The following is a 24,485-nucleotide window of genomic DNA, read 5'->3' as shown; positions in this document are numbered from 1 at the left end:
TACAGACAGGCTCATTTTTCACAGGTTGACTCCCCAGCTATCCTGCAGGATGTGTCACGACAAACGGCGGATATGTGACAGATTCACGTTGCACCCGTGTCCTTGCATTAGAGAGAAGACACAGTGTAGCTCGTGGTCACGAGTTTTGTGTGTTTAATGTGTGAGTGTGTGCGTGTGTGTACAGAGAACTGTTTTTCTCGGCACTTTATGAGAAAAAGCGTGTCTGCCTGCTAGTGTAAGTCTGAGTTCTGTACAACTCTTGTAGTATTATGCGCAGAGATCCAGATGAAGTGCTCAACAGCCAACCTTTTTCCCAGCAGGCCTCAGTTCTCCACCAGCCAACATCACCACCTCCGCTGTACCCAGCATCGTCACGCCTATCGTCAACGGATTCACCGGCATCCCTCATCAGCCCAACGGACACCCTGCCGTGGAGACCGTGTACACCAACGGCCTGCCGCCCTACTCCACCCAGAGCCCCACTGCTGCCGACACCCTCCAGCAAGCCTTCACTGGTGTACAGCAGTACACAGGTAGGAGACAGAATGGCTTTGTTTACGATTCTGTTATTCTGAGGTTTTGCACTGGCGTGTAAACACTGTAAATGAGTAGCAGCTATGAGACAATAACTGCAGGCTATGTGGTGAGTAGCGTGATGTGGTATGTATTCAGATAGTGTAGGACAGCACCTCAGAACTAAACATCAGAGAGGCTTTGATTACGTGTTACGCTTGTGTGATCGACCTTAAGCATCCTTGACACCGTTCTCTGTGGGATCCCCGATTTTGCACTCATCCCTCTCACATTCCCTCCTTCCTTCCTTGTTCTACTGCTTCGCGTCCGCAGCGATCTACCCGGCCACTACGCTGACTCCCATTGGCCAAACGCTGCCCCAACCAGCACAGGTCATCCAGCAGCAGCAGCAGAGAGAAGGTGAGGGTGAGAGAACATTATTGCTTTTACACTTCACATGCCTCATACTTTGTAATGGCTAAACAGGGAGATGAGCACGAGAGACCAGTCTTGCTTTGCTTTTACACTGTACACACTTCATTTTGAGTCTTGTTGTACAGCGAGAGAAGAAAAACACTCTAACATCATTTTCATTGTGTTTAATAGATAAACAGAGCGGACTGTGTGAGACTGTAAACAGGTCTCGTCTCGACATAAAACATGGGGATTGATGTAGAGCAGTATTATAGTAATATATAGTAATAGTGATAAGTAGTAGCATATCTGTTAAAATAGCCAGCTGTGATAGTAAGTGTGGATGAAACACACATATAAACAACATTAATGAAAATGTAAAAAATATGGTTGCAGGCAAATTGGGACAGCTTATTTGAAGATTTTCAGCTTGCAATGTGATGATTTTAATAAACTCGTGTTGCGTTTTTATTTAATTTTTTTTATAAAATAGCAACACATAATGTATATTTTAATTATGATTTGAGCCTGTGCCAGGTGTATGCAGGAACGGTGAAGATACATCTAAAGGCCACATATGAAGGAATCATGAGAGTGGATGCTCATGCAGGAATGCTCACTTCAGACTGTACTGTCTAATTCTACCAATGTTAATTAATCATTTATTTATTTTTGTATGATGGGTAGTGCCACATATGTCTGAGACAGCCCTTTACACATATTCTGTATTTATTTTGGGTGATATGTAGGTCTGAAAAAGACAAACTGACTGCTGTTTCTCTCTTTTTCTATCAAACTTTCGCTGTATCTCTGCAACCAGGTCCAGAGGGTTGTAACCTGTTCATCTACCACCTGCCACAGGAGTTTGGAGACAATGAACTCATGCAAATGTTTCTGCCCTTCGGTACCGTCATCTCCTCTAAGGTCTTCATGGACAGGGCAACCAACCAGAGCAAGTGCTTTGGTGAGTCCTACACTGCAACACGCACGCAGTCCAAGACCGACTTGATATAATATGACATTATATCAAGTCCATTTTTATTGACCCCGGCTTGAGAGATAAAGACACTTGGTTCTGAATAAATCTAATAATAATAAATCAGTCTTAATGTATACAGGTTAAATAGTAAAATGTTTGTCTTTTCTTTATTTTTAAACACATAACACTAAATTTATTATATATATAATGTATATACCATTGCCTCTGATGACATTTGACAACTCACAGACAGGGAGGACTGAGCGATCTTACCCCTGACAGACTGACCTAATTTTGCATCTTGATGACTGCTGTGTTTTGGCACCGGCGCTTTTAAAGCAATGTGCAGAGTACATTGCAGCCAAAATAATCGGGATGTAGTCGATCAGACCACACGTCCTTGTTTCTGCTTGCCGGCTGTGTGACCTGGAAACCTTGAGGTGCTGCATCAGCATCCTCATCACCATTGTGTAACCCCAATATCTGTCAATACCTTCACCGCTGAGGCTGATTCACACATTTCCACACCTCTTGTCCCATTTAGCTCTGGCAGCCTACATGCGCGTCCAACCCCAGGGCTTACAAAAAGGCAGGCAGTGATGGTTGAGGGGAAGGAAGGAAAAGGACAATTATAGATCAGCTTTTGTTTTCACTTCAGGGAACCAAAGAACCTTGGGCGAAATTGATCACCAGTTCCGTCTCCCTTGGGGGACTTAATAATATATAAATTCATGAAAGAGGAGCTATTTGCAGTATTGACTTATGCACTATGCATTTACAACATAATGTTAGGCCTGGGGAAGGAGGGAACACATGTGTGTAATTAATCTAGAAAGGAGAAAGAGGGAATAAACTTAGATTGATGGGGTGTAAAAGACAGAGAAACTGAGCTTAGACCTCTAAACGGGTATCTACTCTCTGTTTCTAGCCTGAACGCATTAAGCTGATGGCGGGTTAGGAGGTCACCTCCTTTTCCCTCCTCTATGCTTTCTTCAGACTTCCATTCAGCTCGGCTCTTTGTAGCCCAACTTTTCCCCTGTAATGGGCCAAACCTGAGCCAAGCAGGCCATGTAGACTCCCTCCCATGTGGCGGTGGACGTGGAGAGCCTCCTGCTGTTTTTTCATGGGTCATCAGCTGTTCCTAATGACACCACAGACACAGTGGAGCGCATCAGCGGAGACACACTCCACTGAAATTTCTGGTCACTGAATTCTCAAGGCTTTATTTTTACACATGATGGAAACAGGATGTTCATAGGTCTGAGGAGGTGGTTTATCTCGGGGAGATGCACTGAGGTTTTGTGTGTCTGCAGCAGATTTGTCTCCTATGATTATCGTTCTGTGTTTGCTCTTGTTTTGATCAAACTCATTTATTCAGTGATTTGTTTTTCTCTTTCACTCATTCACAGGTCAGAAAATTAAAGAATAGCACTGAGTCAATGAAACTTTGTAGGCGTGTTAACCCTCAGTCATTAAATTTTGCAGGTTCAAAATGCACGCAGCTGTAAAGAAAGTGTCTGCATGCTATAAAATATAACGTTTATTTCGAGTTAGGGTCATTGATTCTCTGCACTGTTTCATCATTTTATTACACCGCATAAAATCAACAAATGCATGCTTCTTATCCAAATCCTGGACATGTCTTCATCTCTGAATGCAGCTTAATATTATATTCCCAAACAAAAACAGTCAACTAGGAGAGAGCGTGAGCACAGAGCGATGTCATTTGACAGTAACAGCCCCAAACTTTTTGTGGCCTATTTTTCATTAAAAAGCCACCTCATGTCCGGCTGTCACCAGCTCTGAGCAGCTGTTAGGCTGCACCAGAGTCCTTCCTGCATCAACAACACCATCTAGACTTCCGTTAGAGGTACACAGGACGTGATGAGGAAACAGAACACTTACATTTTCATTATGATTGCCTTTTTTTCCAGCTGTTTCTTTTTTAACAGAGTAATTTACAGTAAATATTGTTTATAAAAAATTACTAAAATTCTCCCCTAAACGCTTGTTAAGGTGCCTACATTATTCTTAGTTAGTGTAAATGAAGGTGTGCTTTTCTTACACAGGTTTTGTGAGCTTTGACAACCCTGCTAGCGCACAGGCAGCTATTCAAGCCATGAATGGCTTTCAGATTGGGATGAAGAGGTTGAAAGTCCAGTTAAAGAGACCGAAGGATGCCAGCCGCCCTTACTGACACAGCCTACCTTCAGTATTCATCGCAGCAGCACAGGTGAGCCCATAAGAGTATTACTGATTTTCACCTCTCTGTCTTTTTAAGCTCGCGATGTAAGTAAGGTTCAAATAATGCCACCTGACTGTTCCTGGCAAGTAAATATCGTTAGACTGATAAGTATTGGGTTGCTATATGTTCTGTGAATGCAAAGCTTAAACATTAAAGGTTTCTACAGTTTTAATATTTGAAGAAATGTAGAGGGGTTGATTTGACGTGCAGCACTGTAGGCATATTAATTAAGGAGAAATCTGTCATCGCTGTGACTGACGATGATTGATTGGTGTGGCAGCGTGGGTTAGTTCTCTCCAGACCATTAGACTGATATAATAGAACCATACTGAACTACTCAAAGTTTAAAGAAATTGATCTTTGGATTGGCAGTTTAATGAGCAGTGAGATTTGAAATGGCCTTTTTCTTCTTTTTCTTTTCTTTTTTTCTTTTTTTGTTTCTAGGTTTTAGAGGACACGTGAAGATATTATCTTTGGAGGAGTTCAACTTTTTTTTTCTCTCTCTTTGAAAGCAAAATATGTTTTAAAAAAAATCAACACATATGGAATTTTTGAAGACATATCAGCATTTACTTATGAAGATGTAGGTTACGGCAGAAGAGGAAGATGCGAAATGAGGAGGCGCTTCACCGGGGGACGTTAACAGTAACAGATGGCACAGTGCAAGAAAGACGAGAAGAAAAAAAAACTGAAAAAAAGTGATGAAACTGAACAACAGAACTTTTTCTTGTTGAGACTTGAATTGTTAATTAAGCAACAAACTAACAAACGAAAAGCAGCAACAACAAATAGATTTCTATATACATATTATATACACACATATATATATATAAGGAAAGAGGCGCTTGTGGCTTTTACTGTACTGGACAAATGAGGGTTCAAACTTGAAGATCAAAAAAAAAACAGTGGAAAAAAAGAAACTATTCTATATCTCCACTGACAGACTTTCTTTCTCTTTCCCTCTTTCTCTTATTCTCTCCCCGTCTCTCTCAGCAAGCGCAGAAGTGCAGCCACTGAGGTTTCCATTAGCAACAATAGGACTGGAAATCTTTCACCCCTAAGGGACCAAAGGACCAAACATTTTTATTGTTCTGAACAGTAATATATAGTATTAATGATACTAATACTGCAAACTACTACTAATAATATTACAAGTTAAACTTAAGAAGAAACACTAGCTTCAGGTTGAAAAAAAAAAAAAGAGCAAGGGTTTTTGATTTTTTTTTCCTTTTACATTTATAGTTACTGGGTTTGAAAATATTAAAACAAAACAGAAAAATGTATAAAAAAAAAAGTAAAGCTATACTATTTTAGTGCCGTAGAATATATGGGTTAGACATTGTTTCGGGCATGTTCAGATATATTCTTTTGCCTCTCGTTACGTCATCCGCATCGCAGCATTTCATCTCGGAAGCGTGATCCGTATGTGTTATTGTGTCAGAAGAAGAAGAAGAAAGCAGTCCTTTAGTGCCAAAAGTGACACAGTAACCTTTTCTCAAAGCAGACATCAAAAGAACCAGAGCGTATTTAGCCAAGCGTTGCTGTCCTCTGTTCTTGCCAGCGTGTTGCGGTTCCGTAATTGATCGTCATTGCGACTCATTCCATGTCATCATTAAAGCCTTGATAGTACAGATAATCTGACCATAAAGCACTGTGGTAAAAGTGCCACCCGGCTGAGCTGGATACGCAGCAGTAAAACAGCACAGCATCTGTAACTGCTTAATAAAATATACAAATGAGCCTGACAGCAGTTGTAAAAATTTCCATCGGCGTGTCACAGTGGTCCCTCCCGGGTCGTGCCCTCTTCCACTGCCAAGCTCCTCCAGCTGCTCTCAGCAGGCGGGAGCAGACTCCCCTCCTATTTCTCCTCCTCCCTCCTGCTTCTCTTTCCTCACCTCCAAGTGCCAGCATATCTCTCTCTTAATAGGGACCATCGGTTCACGGGTGCCCCAAAGCTAACCCGCAGCATAATTAGGGTAATGATAATATTGATTAGATGGGGAGCAGCACCGCAGGGCGAGAGATGCGCAATCAATTACACATTGGCATTTTGAGTGAATTGACTGAGTGACAGAGTTCATTTCTCTCTCAGTAGCTGGATGTTAGTCTTTTTCTCCCATGTTGTCATCCAGAGTCCCTGAAAGAATCCCAAAACGCAGAACGGCAGCGTGTCCCGTGGGACACTTTGAAGGCACTTGGATCGGTGTCATTATGGTAAAGTGTGGAGGCATGGAGATCTGTATATGGTGCTTAGAGGAGATTGTACATGTTCTTCAGTGAAGAGCAACTGTATTTTTTTCTGAAAGGGTATAATAGCACAGTGCGAGCTTCTACACAGAGAGAAGAAGCCTTGGCATTACCAGCCTTAGGAGGTCAAATTAAGAGCAAAATGATCCATCAATTAGACAGCAGCGGGCCTGTAAGTGTAGCTGCTACAGCTGCTGCTGTTTCAACAGGATGACAGCTTACCATTAGTGCTGGTCACACATGGCTCCTGTGCAGTGTGGTCACGACACATCAAGCCTGGAAGATACGATTAAATAACCAAACTTGTGTTATCTGTGCTTCTGTTTTTGCAAAGAGACACACATTCAATGCGTCCGAGATGAAATCTGATGCACTGTTTGTTTTTTGGGGTTTTTTTCTGTTTCACTCTTTGATTTGTTGAGTAACACTTACATTCTTTATTTCAATATCAGATTCATTGACTCAGTTTACACTCTGAAGCATCGTACCCCTCAGGACTCTGAGAGATCTCAGCACTCTGATCATCGCTCTAAACTTCAGACACATCAGTGCTTCAGACATGTAATCACAATATTGTCCCATACACTAAAGCGTCTTCAGATAGCATGACCACTGCGTATGCCTCTGTAGTCTGGAATAACAATTTTATCCTCCAGAATGACTCTCCAGATCCTGATGTCTGCATATGTTCATTTAGTGTTACTTTGACCCAGCAATTCTTTCTTTTTTTTCTTTTATTTATGTGATTAAAGTTCACTGGATCAGTATTATAAAACAGGGGAGGGTGCATCATTTTCAGTAGACTAGGAGTAAATGTTATCCCCGGTTACTATGTGTGTTTTATTCTGTTGCAAGCAGTAATTAGATGCGCAAAGAAGGAGTTTTTTGAAATGCCTTTTCTCGTCATGAATTGCCAAATTATGCAAGTTTAACCACCACATTTCCTCACCTGACTGAAAACTTTGTGCCAGACTTTTTTTTTTTTAAATCTACTCTTATAAATACGGTAATTTTCAGGAAATATTTAGTGGAATAAAATATTTGATTTTGTGAAGTAGTATAATATTGTAGGGGGAGGATCAGTTCAGGATGTAGTGATATATAATGTACATTTTCAGTAAAAAGGTTAGATTTTTATATATTTGCCTGAGGGCGTCGTCTTTCTCCTGAGAAGTTACTCTTATTCTCTTCTCACAGCTTTAGGGAGCTGTGATATATGCCCTCCCTTTTCCCCAGGTGATACTGGGCCATGTGAACCCAGTCAAAATATCTTCTCTCATGGGATCTCTACTGGAGATCTCTACTGGAGATGGAGTCATTAAAATGAAAATAGATTTGGCCATCGCAGAAGCTCGCATAACGTCTCGTTTTTGGCCAAAAGAAAAGAGACAAATTTGACTAAATTTCAATGAGTGTGCTGTTTTATATGTAGTGCATAGGCCTATATATACATATCTATAGATTCAGAAAAGAGAAAGGGGCTACAGTCCCACCAACAATAATTTGTTTAAAATATGTAAGTTACTAATTATTAGTAATTATCCCTGTAGTTTTAAAATTAGAGTGCATGTGGTCAAGCTAAAGTCAATCTACATTATTTTCACTCTTGTATCCATTTATTTATTTATTTGTCATGTTGCCATTGTGCCCTTTTTGATCTCTGAGCATGCTCAATGGGGGCTTGGGGGCGTTAAAGATTATGATTATGGTACTACTCATATTAACAGTATGATTCTTCAACTATGGTTTGAATGCTAAGGATAGTAGCTTATTATAAATATGAAATCTGTAAATTATGGAAAATCAGCACAGGACCTTTCTTTGGGTACGTACAGTTTGGGTAATGAAATGGGTGAGGGGAGGGGGGGAGGGTTTCGCTTTCTAAAGATATTAACTTTCTGGTTTCTCAGCACAAAGCGTACAAAAAGCATAGAAACAGCAGTATGGAGTCTGTGAGTAGACTTTACTGAAATACAGGGCGCAAAAAGAAGAATCTCAGTATTATTCTTTTAACCCGGAGGAGAAAATGCTGTTTACAGGTAGTATTGTTTTTCTTTTTTTATTGAAGAAAAAAAACAAAAAAGGAGAGCGCCACCTGTTTTTGTGGCAGCGTCAGTACAGCATGGAATAACTGACAGGGAAAGCAGTATCTTTTTATAAAAAAAAATAAAAATATATATAAAAAAAATATGTGTTCTGTATTAGCCTGAGAAACCAAACATTTTTCCCCTGTTGAAATTTCTTAATACTTGCTGCTTAGATTACTTCATATTAATGACTGATGATTTAATAATTTTATAATTATCGGGTCAAATATGTAATTTGATGTTTATTTATTTTATTTATTATTTATTTTTCTTATTTATTTTGCCAGTTTTATTTATTTGATTTTACGGTTATGGTAAGATAAAGATATGTATCAAAAAAGAAATGCTTATCGAGGCTTTTCTCTCTTTCTCTCCTTTTTTTCCAATTTTACAATAAAAATTCAAACTGGATGTTTCGTTTCTCACACTTGCATTGAAGCGCTGAACCGCGGCGGCGCAAAGAGAGGGGGAGCTGTTGCACAAACAGTCGCTCCCCTCGACATTTCCAAGAGCTTGAAACTTTTACAGGACGTAGATGTTGCCCACCACCTCAGAGGCTGTCACTGACGCTGAGTGAGGAAGCTGCGGTAATTGTGTAACGGCCCTATATGGATTCAGGACTGCTGTTTAAAACCATTTTAAACACTTAACTTTTCACATGAAGCCATTTTCTACAGCTCTCACATCATCGGGAGTCGACTCTGGAATTCATCATGACTGGAATTCCAGTCGTTTTATACTCATGTGATAACTATGATCCAACATATAGAGCTGTTTTGGTTATCTTTCACTCCGTTTTTGGAACGTACTTCTCAGGAAATGGTTGATGGGAACAAAATACCAAAAAAAAAAAAACCCTAAATATATAAATCCCAGTGAAGAGGTGTCATAGCAACGCTTCACGAGAATAACGGGGACAAATATCATTACAATGCAGACAAGCAGGAAGCAATAAGTTGATATAAGGCAGGCACGGACCATCAGTCAAGTTTAGAAAACCGTGGCACTGTTTTGATGCCAGAAGCTAAATCTAAAGTAACATCTGTTGACATTTGAATTGTCTCCACATACATCTTGTAATGATCATCTTCATACATCAGGAGTCACTGTAACAAAAGAAGCAGAACAGCTGAGACATTAGATTCCTATTTTGAAGAGCGGAGATAGATATGAAAGAAAAAAGGGGGAGGGACAAAAAAGTAGAGCCACTGGCTCATGAAATAAATTGTCCCAATTACAATAAAGTGTGACTCTTGGTCAGTGTGCACGGCAGGCAGTTCATCTTTATTACAATCAGTTAATGAAAATCAATCCCCCTCCTGATAAACTCTTATCTCCACGGCCTTTGCGCACCCCTCGTGCCGGGAGATAATAAATTAGGGTAATATTGCCTTTGATGAGGGAGTGAATTGCAAATTATTGTAACTTTCCAAGATTTATGATGCAGATGCTTAATTTCCGAGCTGGGTTTTTCAGGGCGTCAGGGTGCCGGGGGGCCATTTGTTAAAAGTTTGGTGACATAGGCTCGTTAATAAAAATACACACTCCGACAGCCAGGTGTTCTCAGCTGTTCTCTACTGTTACAGTAGCGGAGGAAACACTGCTGAAGCCGCTCTAACTCCAAGCTTGTAGGATTTGCGGGACGTTTCTCTTTGACGTGCGATTTTTGCCTATAACAAATACATACGAAGAGGGAGATACCCGGGGGATGAAACGTGTTTACCAAAGAAGGCGCTGTCAATCATACGGCACCCCACCACCACCCCTCCCCCATCTCTATCACACAAGCCAGAAGTGTATGATTTGATATGTAGGTCAATACCCATTCTGCAGTGAGCCAGCGGGTGAGATATGTCTAGTTGCTCGCTGTCACTCTGATTATTGAGGAGACACAGAAAGATTGAGTTGGTCAGGTATGAGGGAGCCTGCAGTATGAGATAGCTGTGTAATCGCTGCAACTAGAAACCACACACACACACACACACACACACACTGGTGCAAACTCCCTGAGAAATGAGTAACTTCTCACTCTTTGTTCTGCAGCGCTGACCCATGTAACAGGGTGCAATATACGAGTATGTTGGGTGCCATTTACGGGGTGCAACAGTCAGACTGTGAGTGCGTCATTAAGCAAAATGCTTCAGCAACAGAAGGTTAAGGTTATGAGTCATCAGGAATTGCAGGAATGATGCAAGGTGATTATTTAAGGAGCAAACAGAATCTCACAAGATCAGATGGGGGAATTTACAGCAATGGTTGACCAACATCTTTTGCATCATTTAGCATAAATAAATCAAGTGTCTTTTTTAAAATTTACATATGCAGTAAGCTCTGTTTATTCTCTATTATAGTAGTTGTGTTCTTCTTCTTGGTAAAACCAATTTAGGTAAAAAGACCTCCAGAGTCCCTGTGTACTTAAAAATCAGTATCAAAATAAATATAAGCACTCAGTGCTCTCAACGTTTGATCATCTCATGACACAAAAATCTCTCCTCATCAAGACCACCTCATTTATGGCTAAGGCACATCTTGCATTAAGACAGCCATCAATCTAGCCATTATCAATCAAGGAGAGGACTAACACACCACTATCTATTTATCTTGCCAAGTGCTCTATTAATATCAAATTAATTTCCCCATTAAGAGTATCAATCACTCAAGCAGTTTTTCCTCAACTCATTAGCTTGGTAATTGTCCTTGTTTACAGGGGAAAGTCAAGATAGCATGGCTCGAAGAGGGTGGACAAGCAATCTTTACAGGCTCCGGCAACATGTTACATCCTCTGTGCTAATTCCCTGACAGGATTCCTGTGAAGTCTGTGGAGCGTGGAACATTTCACACAGTTTTCATTTACAGTTTTTGAGAAAATGTGTGTTTTTACTGCCAATCAAAAGTGTGTTTCATGTTTTAAATGTTCAAAAGATGTCAAGGAGCTCACCACCTTTAAACAGACTGCATAAGAGGATGCTCTTGCATTGGGTTATTATTTAAGCTATAGTGCCAATCTGTCCTGCGAGGTCACGAGACTCGCGACTTTTTAACTTTAAAATTCTAAAGCAAACCGGAAGGAACGCGGTGTGATGCCATCATCTCAACCGAGCCGAGATCATTTGGAGGAAAGATAGATAGTTAGATAGAAAGTTGTAAGGTAAGCATTCAAAGTCTTTATCTAAAGTAAAAGTACCAAAATAGCAATGTTCTATTCCACAGTGTGTATCTGACACATACATTAATCAGTCATGGCATTAAAACCATCATCTATAGGACCCAAAAACCTTGAGTCCTGCCATCCCTGTGGATGTTACTTTTACACATACCACCCACTTGAGCCTTGTTGTCGACCACATATCTCCCTTCACAGCGACGATCATCCTTGTCAGCAGCGGCTTCACACTCTGCCACAGCACAGAAACAGCTCAGGAATTGCTCAAAGAACATGACAAAGACTCCAAGGTGCTGATCCAGACTCAAACTCCCCAAATCCAAATTTAGACAAGCATCCTTGGGATGCATCAGAGCAAGCTTAATCCTCAAAGGTCAAACCCCACAACCCAAAGAATCCACCACCAACAGCACAGATACCCCCAGAGCTCCCTCGTCCATGTCCAGACAAATCAGAGCTGTTTAGAGACACTAGGGAGACCTGCACAATATTAGCCATGTGTTTTATGTCATGTATAAGACATTAATAGATTGCTGATATCAATACACTGCATAGGAAATAATTTACTGTTGCAGGTCTAAATGGTTTTCATTTATAGTTAGGTACTGGGATTTTGATTGATTCCCATCATAGTCGTCAGGCTTCATCAAAGGGTCATTGGATAAATGGCATGTAGTGTTGTTGATCTTTTAAAAAATAAAATAAAAAGGATAATAATGAAAATATGACATTTTTGGTTAAAGCAATTTTTAAAGAAATTCTTGGAAACTGCATGGGAAGTATCTTGTAAGCTGACTGTTTATTTTTAATGTCTAAGTGCAAGTACATTAATATCATGCTAAAGTAGAATACTTCAGAAAATGTACTTATTTCTACTGCTGGACCACCCAAAAACGACATTTTTCCTGCCAGTACTATTCTCCATCCTCGCCTTCCTTCCCGCTAATACTGAGAAAGAGGTGATGAAGTCTGCCAAGAAAGACCTGAATCACATTCAGCCATCTGCAATGTGATTCACATGTGAAAGATTAGAAAATCGTGGCAGGTTTCATCTGTCATCTCACACATCATGCAAATGTCACATTGTCTTTATTTAAAGAAATGGGACATGGAGAGATTAAGTATGGTTGCATGTGTGATGAAACATGCTGTCACTCAGTATTATAAAATTACAGTCAGCTTACCTATAATTCAATTCAAGATATAAATTACATCCATGTAGACTGATTATAGAGCATTAATTCTTAATGTCTTCATAAGGAGTGTGCCCGGGCTTTCTTAATTGCATTTTTAATAGAAATAAAAACTGATCGCAGCTCTCTCTCCCTCTCTAATCGCAGCACTCACTGTTCATATAGAGTACAAATATACGCACCGCGTGTTGTTGTTGACTCTAACCTGGTGTTAACCACAGACTAAATCCTATTTAGAGCCATGCAGCATTCTGGCAGACAAAAGCAAAGCCAGCAGCCAACTCAGCACTCTGAGGTAACATTTACACAGGGGACTGAGAACATACTGTGGATCCCTACAGCTACACAGCCAGCTTGTCAAAACTGTCTTTATACCAGGAGCCGTCAGGACTTATGGACTGAGGACACCACCAGGAGAGGACAAGCACTGCAGGCACACGTTTGTAAAGCAGCACTGCTGTCATGACGTGGAACTGCTAAATGTGGCTCCATGTTCGAAGTAACCGTTCATTCCACCTGGACGGACACGTTTACACATTATCCTAAGTATTTGTGTAATGACAGGAAACGGGGGGGGGGGGGGGGGGGGGGAAGAGAGCTTTATTATCAAATAAAACTGCTGAGACAGGACTGAAGAGACAAAAAACAAATCTTAGTCTGGAGTGTCCAACACTTTAATAAAGAATATTACAGATACAACAAACACTTATTAGTTTACTTTAATTACAAAGACTCAAAATAACCTACTAAGCACAACAAATGGAAAACGTATTGCAGTTAAAACATCTATACACAGGCAAATTTACATAATATAAAACACATATATACACTCTTTTAATATATTATTATATAAAGATTTGTGTTTTAAACCTTTAAAAACAGGAAGCCAAACAGCTTGAAGAGGGAGCGCTTCACAGGAAAAGAACAGAACTGGTGAAAAATCACACCAACGAATCAGGTTTTAAGAGATAGGTAGTTTTTACAAACAGTTGTTGGATTCTGTGTATTTAGAACGCCAATTTTTAAAACAACAGATGAAATAGAAAGACATTAAATACACAATATTTGCAGTTAAACTGTTAGGTGCTACGGACACTGGACCACTCAGGATCTAGAAACCATGTGGTGGAGCATTTAGAGGTTGTGCACTTCCTTACTGAATGTGAATGAAATATTTACAAAAACCTTTATGAACAACTGTGAGCTTAACTTTTCTTTTTAAACTGAATGTAGACGAACTGCTCATGTGATTAAAAACGTGTACTAGACCCCAAACTGTGTGAGATTTATGCATTCATGTTCTCATTCAAATGATGTGGTGCGTGTATGTATCCACAGAAGGGAAAAAAGGGGAAGAAATGCAATCTTTTCTGAGTGCGAAATCCTTCAAATGACAACAGAAAGTTCACAAAATCCACAAATTCCTCAAGCTTGTAATGCTTCCATGATCCATCTGCGTCCATGTTTATGTGGTGTCATTTATGTGGTTTTTTACAAAAGCAGCAGAATGAGGAGTGAGAGCAATGAGCTGCTGGTTGCAGTAGCAGCGATAGTCTGAGACACTCCTCGGTTGTGAAGGCGAGTGGGCCTCGGTGAGTTCTGCTTCAGTTTACTGGGTGGCAGTGCCTTCAAATCCTCCAGAGCACCATATGCAGCCATGGAGAACTCGGGGTCTCCTGTGGTGAGCAAGTCAAAGACACAAGACTGAAAGTACACATCCTCCACCTGCAGAGTCTCTCTACACTTGGCAGTGGCTCGCTCCACTGTGTAGATCTGGTGAGGAGGCCGCAGAGGGCCCAGCTCTGTGTTGGTGCCTTGAAGGTGTGGCTGCTGGCTCTGATGGCCCAGGGTGTGCTCTTTGATGAGCTCGTTGCGTGGGCAGCCGTGCAAGCACAACTGTAGACCGCCGCCGTCTTCTGAAAAGTCCAGGGTGTCTTCTGGCATGCGGATGGCAAAGGTCAGGTAGCTGCCCACGCGCCGGATGATGATAGAGGTGCCAATGTAACGGGCCTGTATCCTCACCTGCCGACCGACTCCGGAGCCACCTCGCTCTGCGATGGTCAGGCTACCACTTTCACCGCCACTGCGAGTCCCATCCTGAAAAGCCAGGGGTAGGTCTTCAGTGGTGGCCTGGTACACCTTCTGATCTGTACAGCCATGGTAAGACTTGAAGATCACTGTGATCTGAAATAAGGGCAAAAAAACATTCAATTAGTGTTTAGTGACTGATTGAAACTTTACTCTTTTCTCCATCAACTATCTACTGCTGGTTCTCCAAGTCATATCACTCCTCTAACTGATCATAACAGACGCCCAATAAGCCCAATAAGTAGTACCACTTAGGGCCACAAGGTGGCAGCAGAAAACCAAATATTTCCATGCATAGGGTATTAGTGGTTCACACTCAGCTTGCTAAAGAATGATTTGTCTCTGTTGTACTCTTCAGCCAATTAATTCATATTGATTACAAAATCTGTTTCATATAAGAAAACAGGCAACATAATGGGGCTAATCGAGGTCAAAGTGTCACTATCATCACCCGTCTATTTCCATGTAAAAGCACTGAACTAGTACAACTCAACTAGCTGTCCATGGATGTTGTATCTAAAGGTTGTATTAGATAACTGTCTAAAACCTCCACTTCTTCTCTCCTCCATTTTCCAGCTGAGCATCAAAAAGGGGCCTAACCTCAGTTTCATGAAAAGATCCTGACAAAGCACTGGTTGTGGGTACGTTTACACTTAAAGGTTGTATTTTATTTGATGAATGAGTTCCTGTCTTGGGTCTGGCAGCTGAAAACAACTCAAAAAACATGATGGGGGCATGTGGGTGCTGGCAAAGATGCACCAATACTATAGTCTTACATGAGGCTGCACAGCCAAGACGCACTACGAGTTTTACGAGCAATCCTATTACACAACATCATATAGTTTGTTCGTTTATGTTTAGCTTGGAGAATTAAAATTAGCTTAGGACAGTCAGACTAATGCCTGATCAGTGAGAGACCTTTTTTTTTTTTTAACTATCTGGGCAAAAGACAAAGAAGAAAAAAACATTAATATTAAAAACTCAGCTTCATGAGCTAAATATTAAGTAGTAAACAGAGAGAAAACGTGCACACATACACAAACCACAATCAGGCCAGAAAGACCATCCTATTTAATTAACTGAATTTAAAAAACAACAACAAAAAAAAACCCTCTTTGCTCTTGGCCAATTATTCCTTTATTTTTCCAAATGATTCCATATTTACACAAAAAGCAGTGAGTTAATTATTTGACCAGAGGGGTGAAAAAACATTCCAGATCGTGGCAGTGGAGGAAAATGTTTGAGTGAGCGTTAATCACTACCATATGACCACCCATGTGTTAAAGGTAGAGCGCTCATGCATGTCTGTGATTCAACACCGCTGAAGGACTCCCCTCCTCTCTCTTCTCCCCTCATAGATCTGAAGGAGCTCCAAGACATGAGGAATGCTGGAGACTCGAGAGGCACCATGGAATGACGATTAACTTCACATGTTTGATACTTTATGGCAATACTTGAGCTCACACCCCAAAAAAAGCATCCTAATGTGTAGGGCATTAGTTTAAAACTTAGTATTACATCAATGTTCGTCTCCAACATGGACATAGGTGGCCGGAGGAAGTTTTTGACTTTTTACACAGATTAAACATGACCAGTTGGAGTGTCTAAGCGAGCTTCACCTCCCCCAGGGGTTTGTGAGATTTACATTTTTGGGGATATTTTAGTAAAACTTTGCTCTACTCTTTAATTTTCTTGAATTAAATTGTGAGCAGTTTCACATATTTTGGTGTTAGAATAAACACACACAAAAGAGCAACTTAAAGAAGTTAAGACATGGAAAAAAAGGACATTTCTTAGATTTAAGCTGTGCAGACCCAGCTGGGCACAGCTGTTCTGATGTTATCCTTACCTTACTAGTTGCTGTGGCACTGGAGCCTAGGACAACAGGCACATTGGTCACCTGTACAGACAGGAAGCGGTTATCGATCAGAGGCCAAGCCCCCTCGACCTTGCAGGTCTGAAACTCATCTCTGAAAGTTCGTAGGTGCGGGTCTCCAAATAATCCACAGTGGGCGTATTTCTTCTGCTGACCGGCTGAGCCCGACACGAGGACCCGATTCTCGTAGTTGCAGAGCTCTAAAAGAGCTGGCCGAGACGTGCTGGGGACCTTGTCGGAAGAGGTCGGCCCATCGCTGGAACAGTTATGCTGAGAGAATAGCTCCTTAATGCGAAAGACGGCCGAGTGGTAGACCAGGTCGCCCCTACAGCTGCGTGCCTGCCGGCGGGTGCACATGGCATAGGCCCGCAGGGCGATGCAGTAGTCCACATCTAAAGACACGTCCTCCTGCAGACCACTGGACGGTGAGGTAGATGCCACATATTCTGCATTACAGCGCTGGATTCTACACTGCTGGCAGTGTGCTAAAAAAAAGAAAGAAACAAACAAAAAAAACATGATGATCACGAAACTGTACTGCAATCGGGCCGGTTGCGAGGGGAATTTCTCTTTTTGAGTAAGAACACTTCATCCCCACTCTGAAAAAAATAAATAATTCCTGAAAAGTTCAACTAATATGCACCAGAAAAAAAAAGAAAAAAAAAATTCTCTCCCAAAACGCCCTACCATCCATCTGACATTTACAGACATATTACCTCAGTGCATGAGGCAGTAGTCACAGCTTTTCCACTATCAAGTTTAGCTCAATCAGGAGAGCCATTAAAACCCAAATGCGTGAGCTCACGAGGCCTTAATCCCACACTGTGCTCCAAAGTCAGTCAAAACTTATTTCCCCCAACTAGCTCTCACAGAAATAGCATGTAGGCTCACTGCAGGAGGCGACCAACCTGTGTTAGTTTGGCGGAGGGTGTTGAATGTGGTTTTGGCTGTTGCTGAAGGTAAGTGAAGTACGGCCACAACGCATGGCACAGTGAGGCTCAACATATGGGAAGAGCAGTATAGGCTGTGAAGCAGAGTTTTTGGTGGTCCGTTTCAAGGTTCCCAGTTAAGTAATGATCCACCAGTGGGTTATTTAATATCAAGGAAAACAAAGACCTACAACTACTTCTGGGAGAGAAGTAAAAAATGTGGCTATTCGTCAATTTCCTTTCAGAGTGTTCACATTACTTTTGGGTATCGTGTCTCATACGCTGACTGGGATAGTAATTCCTGCTGCAAGGTAGAAACATTTCCATCTCAGATCAGGATCAGACAGAATCTCAACACGTACTTTTACCGCAAGAGTGAGATCAACTGCAATAAACTGCTCTCTGTTTGCAACAGAATAATCTTGTATTTACTCCAAAGCTGCACCTAATCTCCAAAACAGCCTGGACAAAGACAAGATAAGCGCAGAGATTTCACATTGGTAAACACTATGTTTTTTGGGGTTTTTTTCACCCTTTCTTCCCTTATGCAGAAGTCTGGTGCACCGGATCATTAATGCCTCTCACAGCCAATGCGCTTCAATACTAGCGCTGATCTGAGATGGAGTGCGAGAGGTCAAGTCAGATGCATCCCTCCTCTGAATTCCAACAGGCCTTCCCCCGCCTTGCTAAGAGGTCACCCGAGTCTGCCATGATTGACACTTTTTGACAATCACTTGCCATCAACAGCCATACAGCCCCCCAAAGGCTCTTTATGTTCGAGCACTTAGTTAAGCTACCAACAAGTTTGGGAACCATGTGGGAAGCACTAAAGCGTGAGAAAAGCAATGCGACCACACAAAGAGTGTTTCTATTAGTAAATCACGCATTAGTGTATCTGACGTGACGAGTTTCTGTCCGAGCCCAACTCCGTGAACTTTTTTATAGCATAATAATACCATAAATGCAAAAACAGACAGATATGGTGGCTCATATAGGTTACAATAAAAACCTCTTAAGCTTCGTGATGGGTTTAGTGGACTCATCATAACTCTTGAACAAAGATGAACCTGAGGTTTTATTTTGAAAGTCACTAAGGCTGCTGTTTATTTTTGGCATCATGATTGAACACTTCCTTTGAAATAATAAGCGTATATATCAGTAATGTGCATTTCTGTTAAGACAAACAAACAAACAAACAAAAAACCACAACAAACAAACAATATCTTAATTTTATCAGTGCTTACAAGCATGCGCACTAGTATGGTAGGTTACTTTCTCATATAAACACAACAAATAATACCACCGACAGAGTTTAAAACAAATCTCCATACCAAGACAAATCGCCTGTGTGAGAAACAAAACTTAAACTTTACAATCCAAATGAAGAATGCCTCTGAGCCGAGCTGGTCTTTGATCCCGGGTTGGGAGAAAGCAGCCACCAACACGTTCAGAGGCCAAAAAGTTGGACCCCCATGCATGGTAGCTAAATGAAGCATGAATAGGTGAATTAACATGCTCTCCTTCTAAGTTTTTCCAACAACTCAAACAACTGAGACGTGAAAGGAAAGACAGGGCGCTGTCTACAGTACGAAATGTGTCCGTCTGCGGTGTTTCTGCCTACAGAAGAAAAAGGGGGAAAAGCTCCGCGGTTTTGTTCTCGGGCTGATTGTGGGTGCTGGACGCCAGCTGCTAGCGAGCTATGCTAACGGGAAGCTAAGTCGTAACTTTACACAAGTTGGTAAAAAGATAAGTGAAGTAATGCGGCCGTGCCAAAACGTGCTGGCCACTGAGCGGTTAGGAGCAGATTGTTTGGTGTCCCTGTGTGGAAAGGGAAAAGCGGAATGTTTGACCCTAAAATGAGTCCAGAGAGCGAGTTAACTCGTGCTGATCTGCTAGCAGCTCTGCAGCCTGGAGGCTGGGATCCTGCAGCAGCAGGACAGGACCTACTTTGTCCCCGCAGCCGACGACCACCGCTAAACAACGGCCGCTTTCCTCGCTCTGTTCAACCCCACATTAATTACCCCTTACCGCACAATGCATGCAAGTACAGCATAAAGTTGACAAGAGTCACATCTGAGCCACACAACAGCAGGAAAACTTTTCCCTATCTACCTCCATTGCCGGGACACAGCTTTGCATGCAGGGCATTAGGAGGAGTGGGGGAGCAGGGATTGGAAAAGCAACACTTACCTGGTCGAAACAGCAGCGAAAGTAAAACCATCGTCAACGTTACACAGTCCCAAAGCTGCCGCTTAGCCGTGGTTTGAGGTCCGCTTCTCCCCATACCAATCCATTCAGTTAGAATGGAGTTCCTCGACTGCTTCTCATCGACGCTGCGGCTGCGAGAAATCAGACAAAAATTCGTCTTCCTTCCAAAGCGCTGTCATTCAAAGGGGCCCCTGTCTTCAGGGCGGCTCTACGAGGGAGGGGTCTAAAGTGTAGACGGGGCCCAGAGGTGATTGCTGGCCAATGAAAGACTAATTATTCACTAACCACTTGATATTTACATGTAGTGGCAATTACTCGGGGGGGTGAGGACAGTGGAAAAGGGCCTTCAGCGACAGTCGTGGCGGTGTGAAGCTGTAATTGCCCCGATTATAACCGAAGAATCACAGCATGCCTTGTTTATAATAGTTAAACTGTGTGCGGATACATGTTTACTCTAAGATGAGAATTTGGAGCATTTAGTGTATCCAGAAGTGGAAAGTAATGCAGTTTTCTCATGCAGAATTACGATATAAACTTATGCAACAGACTTTTTTTTTGCACTTCCAAACACCAACGGGCAAATGTTCTTTTTACCCCTCCCCCCCGAGGGGCAAATGTTTTTGGAGCAGGATGCTGTCACCTGCTGTTTTCCCCCACTACAGATTTGGTGGCTATTGATTGACAGCATTTGATACAGTTCTCAGATTATGAAGTGAATATTTTAAAAGCATAACATGGCATTAGCTGGCACTGAGTGAAAAATCCTTAATGACTGACAATGGCTTGCAGTTTACCGTTAACATGTAAATTATTATAGGCATACTTGACACAAATACTGACACTGTTCTCCAAAATCCAGAGAAAATACTCTACAAATTCATTTTCTCTCAGCAAAATCTCAGCGTGCTATTATTTTTTCCATTACATTTTCAGTTAGCAACTTGTGTGTTACTCTTTTCCCTCTGTGGCCAACTTTCCATCTCTCTCACTCCTTCAATGACACTCTGTCTTTCATTTGCACAGCTGCTGTGAGGCCGGACCATCTGCAAGGCACGCAGACTCACCAGATTCAGCCTTTCGCCTGTGACACACTCTGTGGTTTTTGTGCCATGCAAATAAAGAATGTTAATGCGCCGACCCATTACTGAATAAAATGTTGATATTTAGAAAATGGAGACTGGTGTAGTTTCAGTTTGATTAAAAGTTGAGGCTTTGTTTTAGCACAACTGGAATGTTTTTGGTTGTAGATGTGGGTCTCCTGCGCACCTCCCTCCAGACTTTATGCGAGAGAAGTGAACCCACACGCTTACTGGATCACTGGTTTTTCTGTACACACGCAGGCTCCTCCAGCAACACAACTGTGTGATTCAGGTGGCCTGTCATTCCAGCGAAAGGTCTTCTAGGCCTATATATATATATATGTGTATATATATATGTATATATATATATATATATATATATACATATATATAGGCCCATATACATATATATATGCGTGTGTATGGGTTTGTGTAGTTTTTGTAATGGAGGGGGGCAAGACAGCTTCACCGAAGTGGAACGTTTGGATTGTTCTGAGCTGCCAGAAGGGCCTCTGTCACACTGGATCCACTGTGCCAAGTTTATCCCCCCAGAGGGATCTACCTTACTCTGTTTGTGCAGCTAATTTTGGAGGTTTGTTTAGCTGATCTACTTTATGGCTGTGCTTTAGGTCATATTTTAAATTCCCTTAAACAGGTTGGGCTTCGTTTTCCCCGTGACAGCTTGGACAGAGAGCACTGCTTCAGTATGACAGAGAGATCTGCTGATCAGGTTTGTCTCACCTCTTATAAAATTTGCCTTCAGAGGAGTGCGATGACATTTCCTGGGAAAAGAAAACACATTTTTTTACTTCCTTTTATAAGCACTGAAGACGAAAAACCTCCATACATACATCTGCATGTCTCTAAAAACCACAAAATCTATTATACTTGATTTTATATATTATTATAATTATATAATAATTATACTTAAAAAGCTCCTGTCTACTAAATGGGCTGAGGTTCCACACTGTGGGGTTGATGGCCACTGAAGCAAACAGTTAATTGATCCAGGTGGATGGTAAGGATGAATTCAGCACATGAAAGAAACTCAGAGACCGCCTGTCAGCCTTGATGGGTGGAGAAAGACCTCTTTATTCGTTTCTTTCCTTATTGGCGTATTGCATTGCATGACCCAGCACTTATGTATACAATACCAACTCTCTCTAAAACAAACTGGAGAGAGCGGGTACATGACAAAGGTGTCTATCATATAAAAAAATCAAGGCTAGGGTTTTTCTTTTGCTCACAGCAGGTCGCTTAAAATAGTGGAACAATAGAAAAAGTCCAGAAAAGAAACTTTTATCCCCTGAGAAAGAATACAATAAAGATTTGACATTTCAACAATCTAAAAGAAGTGCTAAAGACCCCGGGTTTTGTGACAGAATGTGGAAAGTGAGGCAAAAGAGAGTGAGAAAGAAAGAATGGGAGAGTAGGGGGAAGGGGGAGAAAAAGAGGGAGTGAAGGATTGGGTTTCCTCTGACAGTGTGTCTGGGCAGCTCCACATGTTCCTCATTAAGGTCCTCACACTGTGGGACCAGCTCCACACCAGGATGCTTGTTTTTGTTATTAGGCAAACGTGCTGTGGTCTGGTGGAAGCCCCAAAACGCTGCCAGTTCAGAACCATCTCCTGAGCTCGCTGTCCTCCAACCAGAGAAGAAAACAGTTGCAGTGATCTCACATATCTACCGCTCAGCAGTGTAAACATAAAGTGCAACAGGGTACATAAAAATGTAGTTTCAAACATGCACGCATCCTGCACTTTAACCTGTAAAGCCACTTAATTTCACAAGTCTGAACCATCTGTTCACTTTACTCATTGACAGACACCGCAAACCTTAAACACTTTAGTTTTCCCGGAAATGGGATGTTTACAAAATAATAAAAAAGTACAGTTGCAGGAAATTGGTATTGTTTCATGCTTCTGATTTTTGTTTAATTTCATGCCTGTCTAGATTTGTCAACTGAGACATGTATCATGTTTCTTCTGGAGGCTGATAGCATCAGAGATTGAAATCAAAAGCAGCACGTGCCCTCTGTAGCCTCCGCTAGCACCACGCGGCTGCAATTTAAGAGACACACTTATTGAATTTTAAACAGGAACCAAAGCAAATTGACTTTTTTTTTCTGAGGGCCCCCCCATCTAAAATGAAGGGGCCTATGGCACAGCTGAGACAGATAGCGAGAGAGATGCAGAAAGCGAGTGTGTCTGGTTCAGGCCTCTCCCTGTGAGAGGGGATCTGTTATCTCTGCGAAGATAAGGGAAACTGTGGTGTGAGTGTATATGGGGCAGTGCTGATAGCATCTCCACTCAAGGATCCCACTTACGGCACCCTGATTGATAGCTGACAGCACACACAAAGGGGGCTTTTGGAGTGTTTTTGTAGGAACCCCTCAGTAGGTATCCATGCGAGCACGTGTTTACTGTGTTTCTTTGAATCGCCCTGTCTCTGAGTAAACAGGAATTATCACACATTCATGTCATCTGCACACAGAGTGTACTAGTCAGGGCGCTGCACAGCTTCAACTTGCGAGTTTGAAAGAGAAAAAGAAGTAAGAGTTATTCAGTTAAGCTGAATATGAAGCAGATTCTGTAGTTAGACTTTTTCTGTCTAACTATTCTATTTTTTCTCTTCTCCACACAGAACCAAGCTCTCTGTTTTCCTCACTCCTGTTTTCTAGGACAAATGTTGACACAGCATCAAGCCCCATGCTTGAGAATGGACAGTCAACTGACAGGTAACCCTAGCTCTGGGGTCACAGGGTCATCCCAGCCTGATGAGGGATGATGGGTAAAATAAATGGAGAGCAGCACACAAAGGGACCTCTGATGTCCTCAGCCTAAAGGGAGAGTTCAGGGCAGTTTCCTCTCTGACCTCAGCCTTACTTATTTGTTTGGGTTTGTTTCTGCCTAAATTTACATTTTCCAATATTTTTCAGTCTTTTTGTTCCTTTCCAGTGTTTTTTTTAAAAAGCAGCAAAATCTTTTGCCTTTTCCAGTGCATACATTTGTCTGAACATGGCTCATCTGTCTTTTATCTTGAACACCACCCCATTTCTAGTTACCTGCATCATGATACATGATGATGCTTTGTGATGAGTTATGATGACTTCCTTTGCTCTCAGAGGCCTATTCACAGTCCAACTTAATGCGCAGTACTTCACTCGATTTCAGATGCTAAATGTAACATTTTTGTTTAAACCAGTCAAGTTTGCACCAGAATGATTTTTTTAAATTAATCAATGCATTTTTTATGCCTAAAACGAGGAAAAAAAATCAAAATCAAACCTTTTCTTTTTTATCACACTTTCTCTAATCTTAATTTCCATAAATAAGTAGATGATTCATGAATGTGATTTAATGCAGTTATACCTATTTTAATATAATAATGTTTTACAAGATTTTATGTTTTACATATTTTTAGTTTTGTTTTTTTCACTCTCTGCATCTAAAGCTTAATCTGCAT

General features: G+C 41.4%; 2 protein-coding genes across 18 annotated transcripts in view; one reads left to right on the top strand and one right to left on the bottom strand.

Annotated features, from left to right (window-relative positions):
- The window catches only part of celf5a (cugbp, Elav-like family member 5a), a 174,313-nt gene extending 167,932 nt beyond the window's left edge, over positions 1-6,381 (top strand). For 5 of the 16 annotated variants that reach the window (XM_063465772.1, XM_063465770.1, XM_063465763.1 and 2 more), the window contains exons 8-12: positions 321-533; positions 847-939; positions 1,748-1,891; positions 3,976-4,139; positions 4,596-6,381. In XM_063465772.1, coding sequence (XP_063321842.1) covers positions 321-533; positions 847-939; positions 1,748-1,891; positions 3,976-4,103 — 578 coding nt within the window. In that variant the 3' untranslated portion in view covers positions 4,104-4,139; positions 4,596-6,381. Of the gene's footprint in view, positions 1-317; positions 534-846; positions 940-1,747; positions 1,892-3,975; positions 4,140-4,595 lie in introns of all 16 variants that reach the window. The other 11 variants (XM_063465764.1, XM_063465761.1, XM_063465767.1 and 8 more) reach the window with 3 other exon arrangements.
- A 7,122-nt stretch (positions 6,382-13,503) lies between these two features.
- Positions 13,504-20,132, bottom strand: rgmd (RGM domain family, member D). 2 transcript variants are annotated; one of them, XM_063467398.1, is made up of 3 exons: positions 19,925-20,132; positions 16,779-17,290; positions 13,504-15,025 (listed from the first exon to the last, which is right to left on the bottom strand). In XM_063467398.1, exons 1-3 carry the CDS (start codon positions 20,016-20,018, stop codon positions 14,333-14,335), a joined length of 1,299 nt encoding a protein of 432 aa, XP_063323468.1. In that variant the 5' UTR covers positions 20,019-20,132; the 3' UTR covers positions 13,504-14,332. The 2 variants fall into 2 exon arrangements, with proteins under 2 accessions (XP_063323468.1, XP_063323467.1); XM_063467397.1 differs by lacking the exon at positions 19,925-20,132 and adding an exon at positions 17,714-18,488.
- Positions 20,133-24,485: the final 4,353 nt, after the last annotated feature.

The sequence above is a fragment of the Pelmatolapia mariae genome, linkage group LG23 (genome assembly GCF_036321145.2).
Source record: "Pelmatolapia mariae isolate MD_Pm_ZW linkage group LG23, Pm_UMD_F_2, whole genome shotgun sequence".
Taxonomy (NCBI): domain Eukaryota; kingdom Metazoa; phylum Chordata; class Actinopteri; order Cichliformes; family Cichlidae; genus Pelmatolapia; species Pelmatolapia mariae.
The sequence above is the reverse complement of the archived record's forward strand: the minus strand, read 5'-3'. Positions and strand labels throughout refer to the sequence as shown.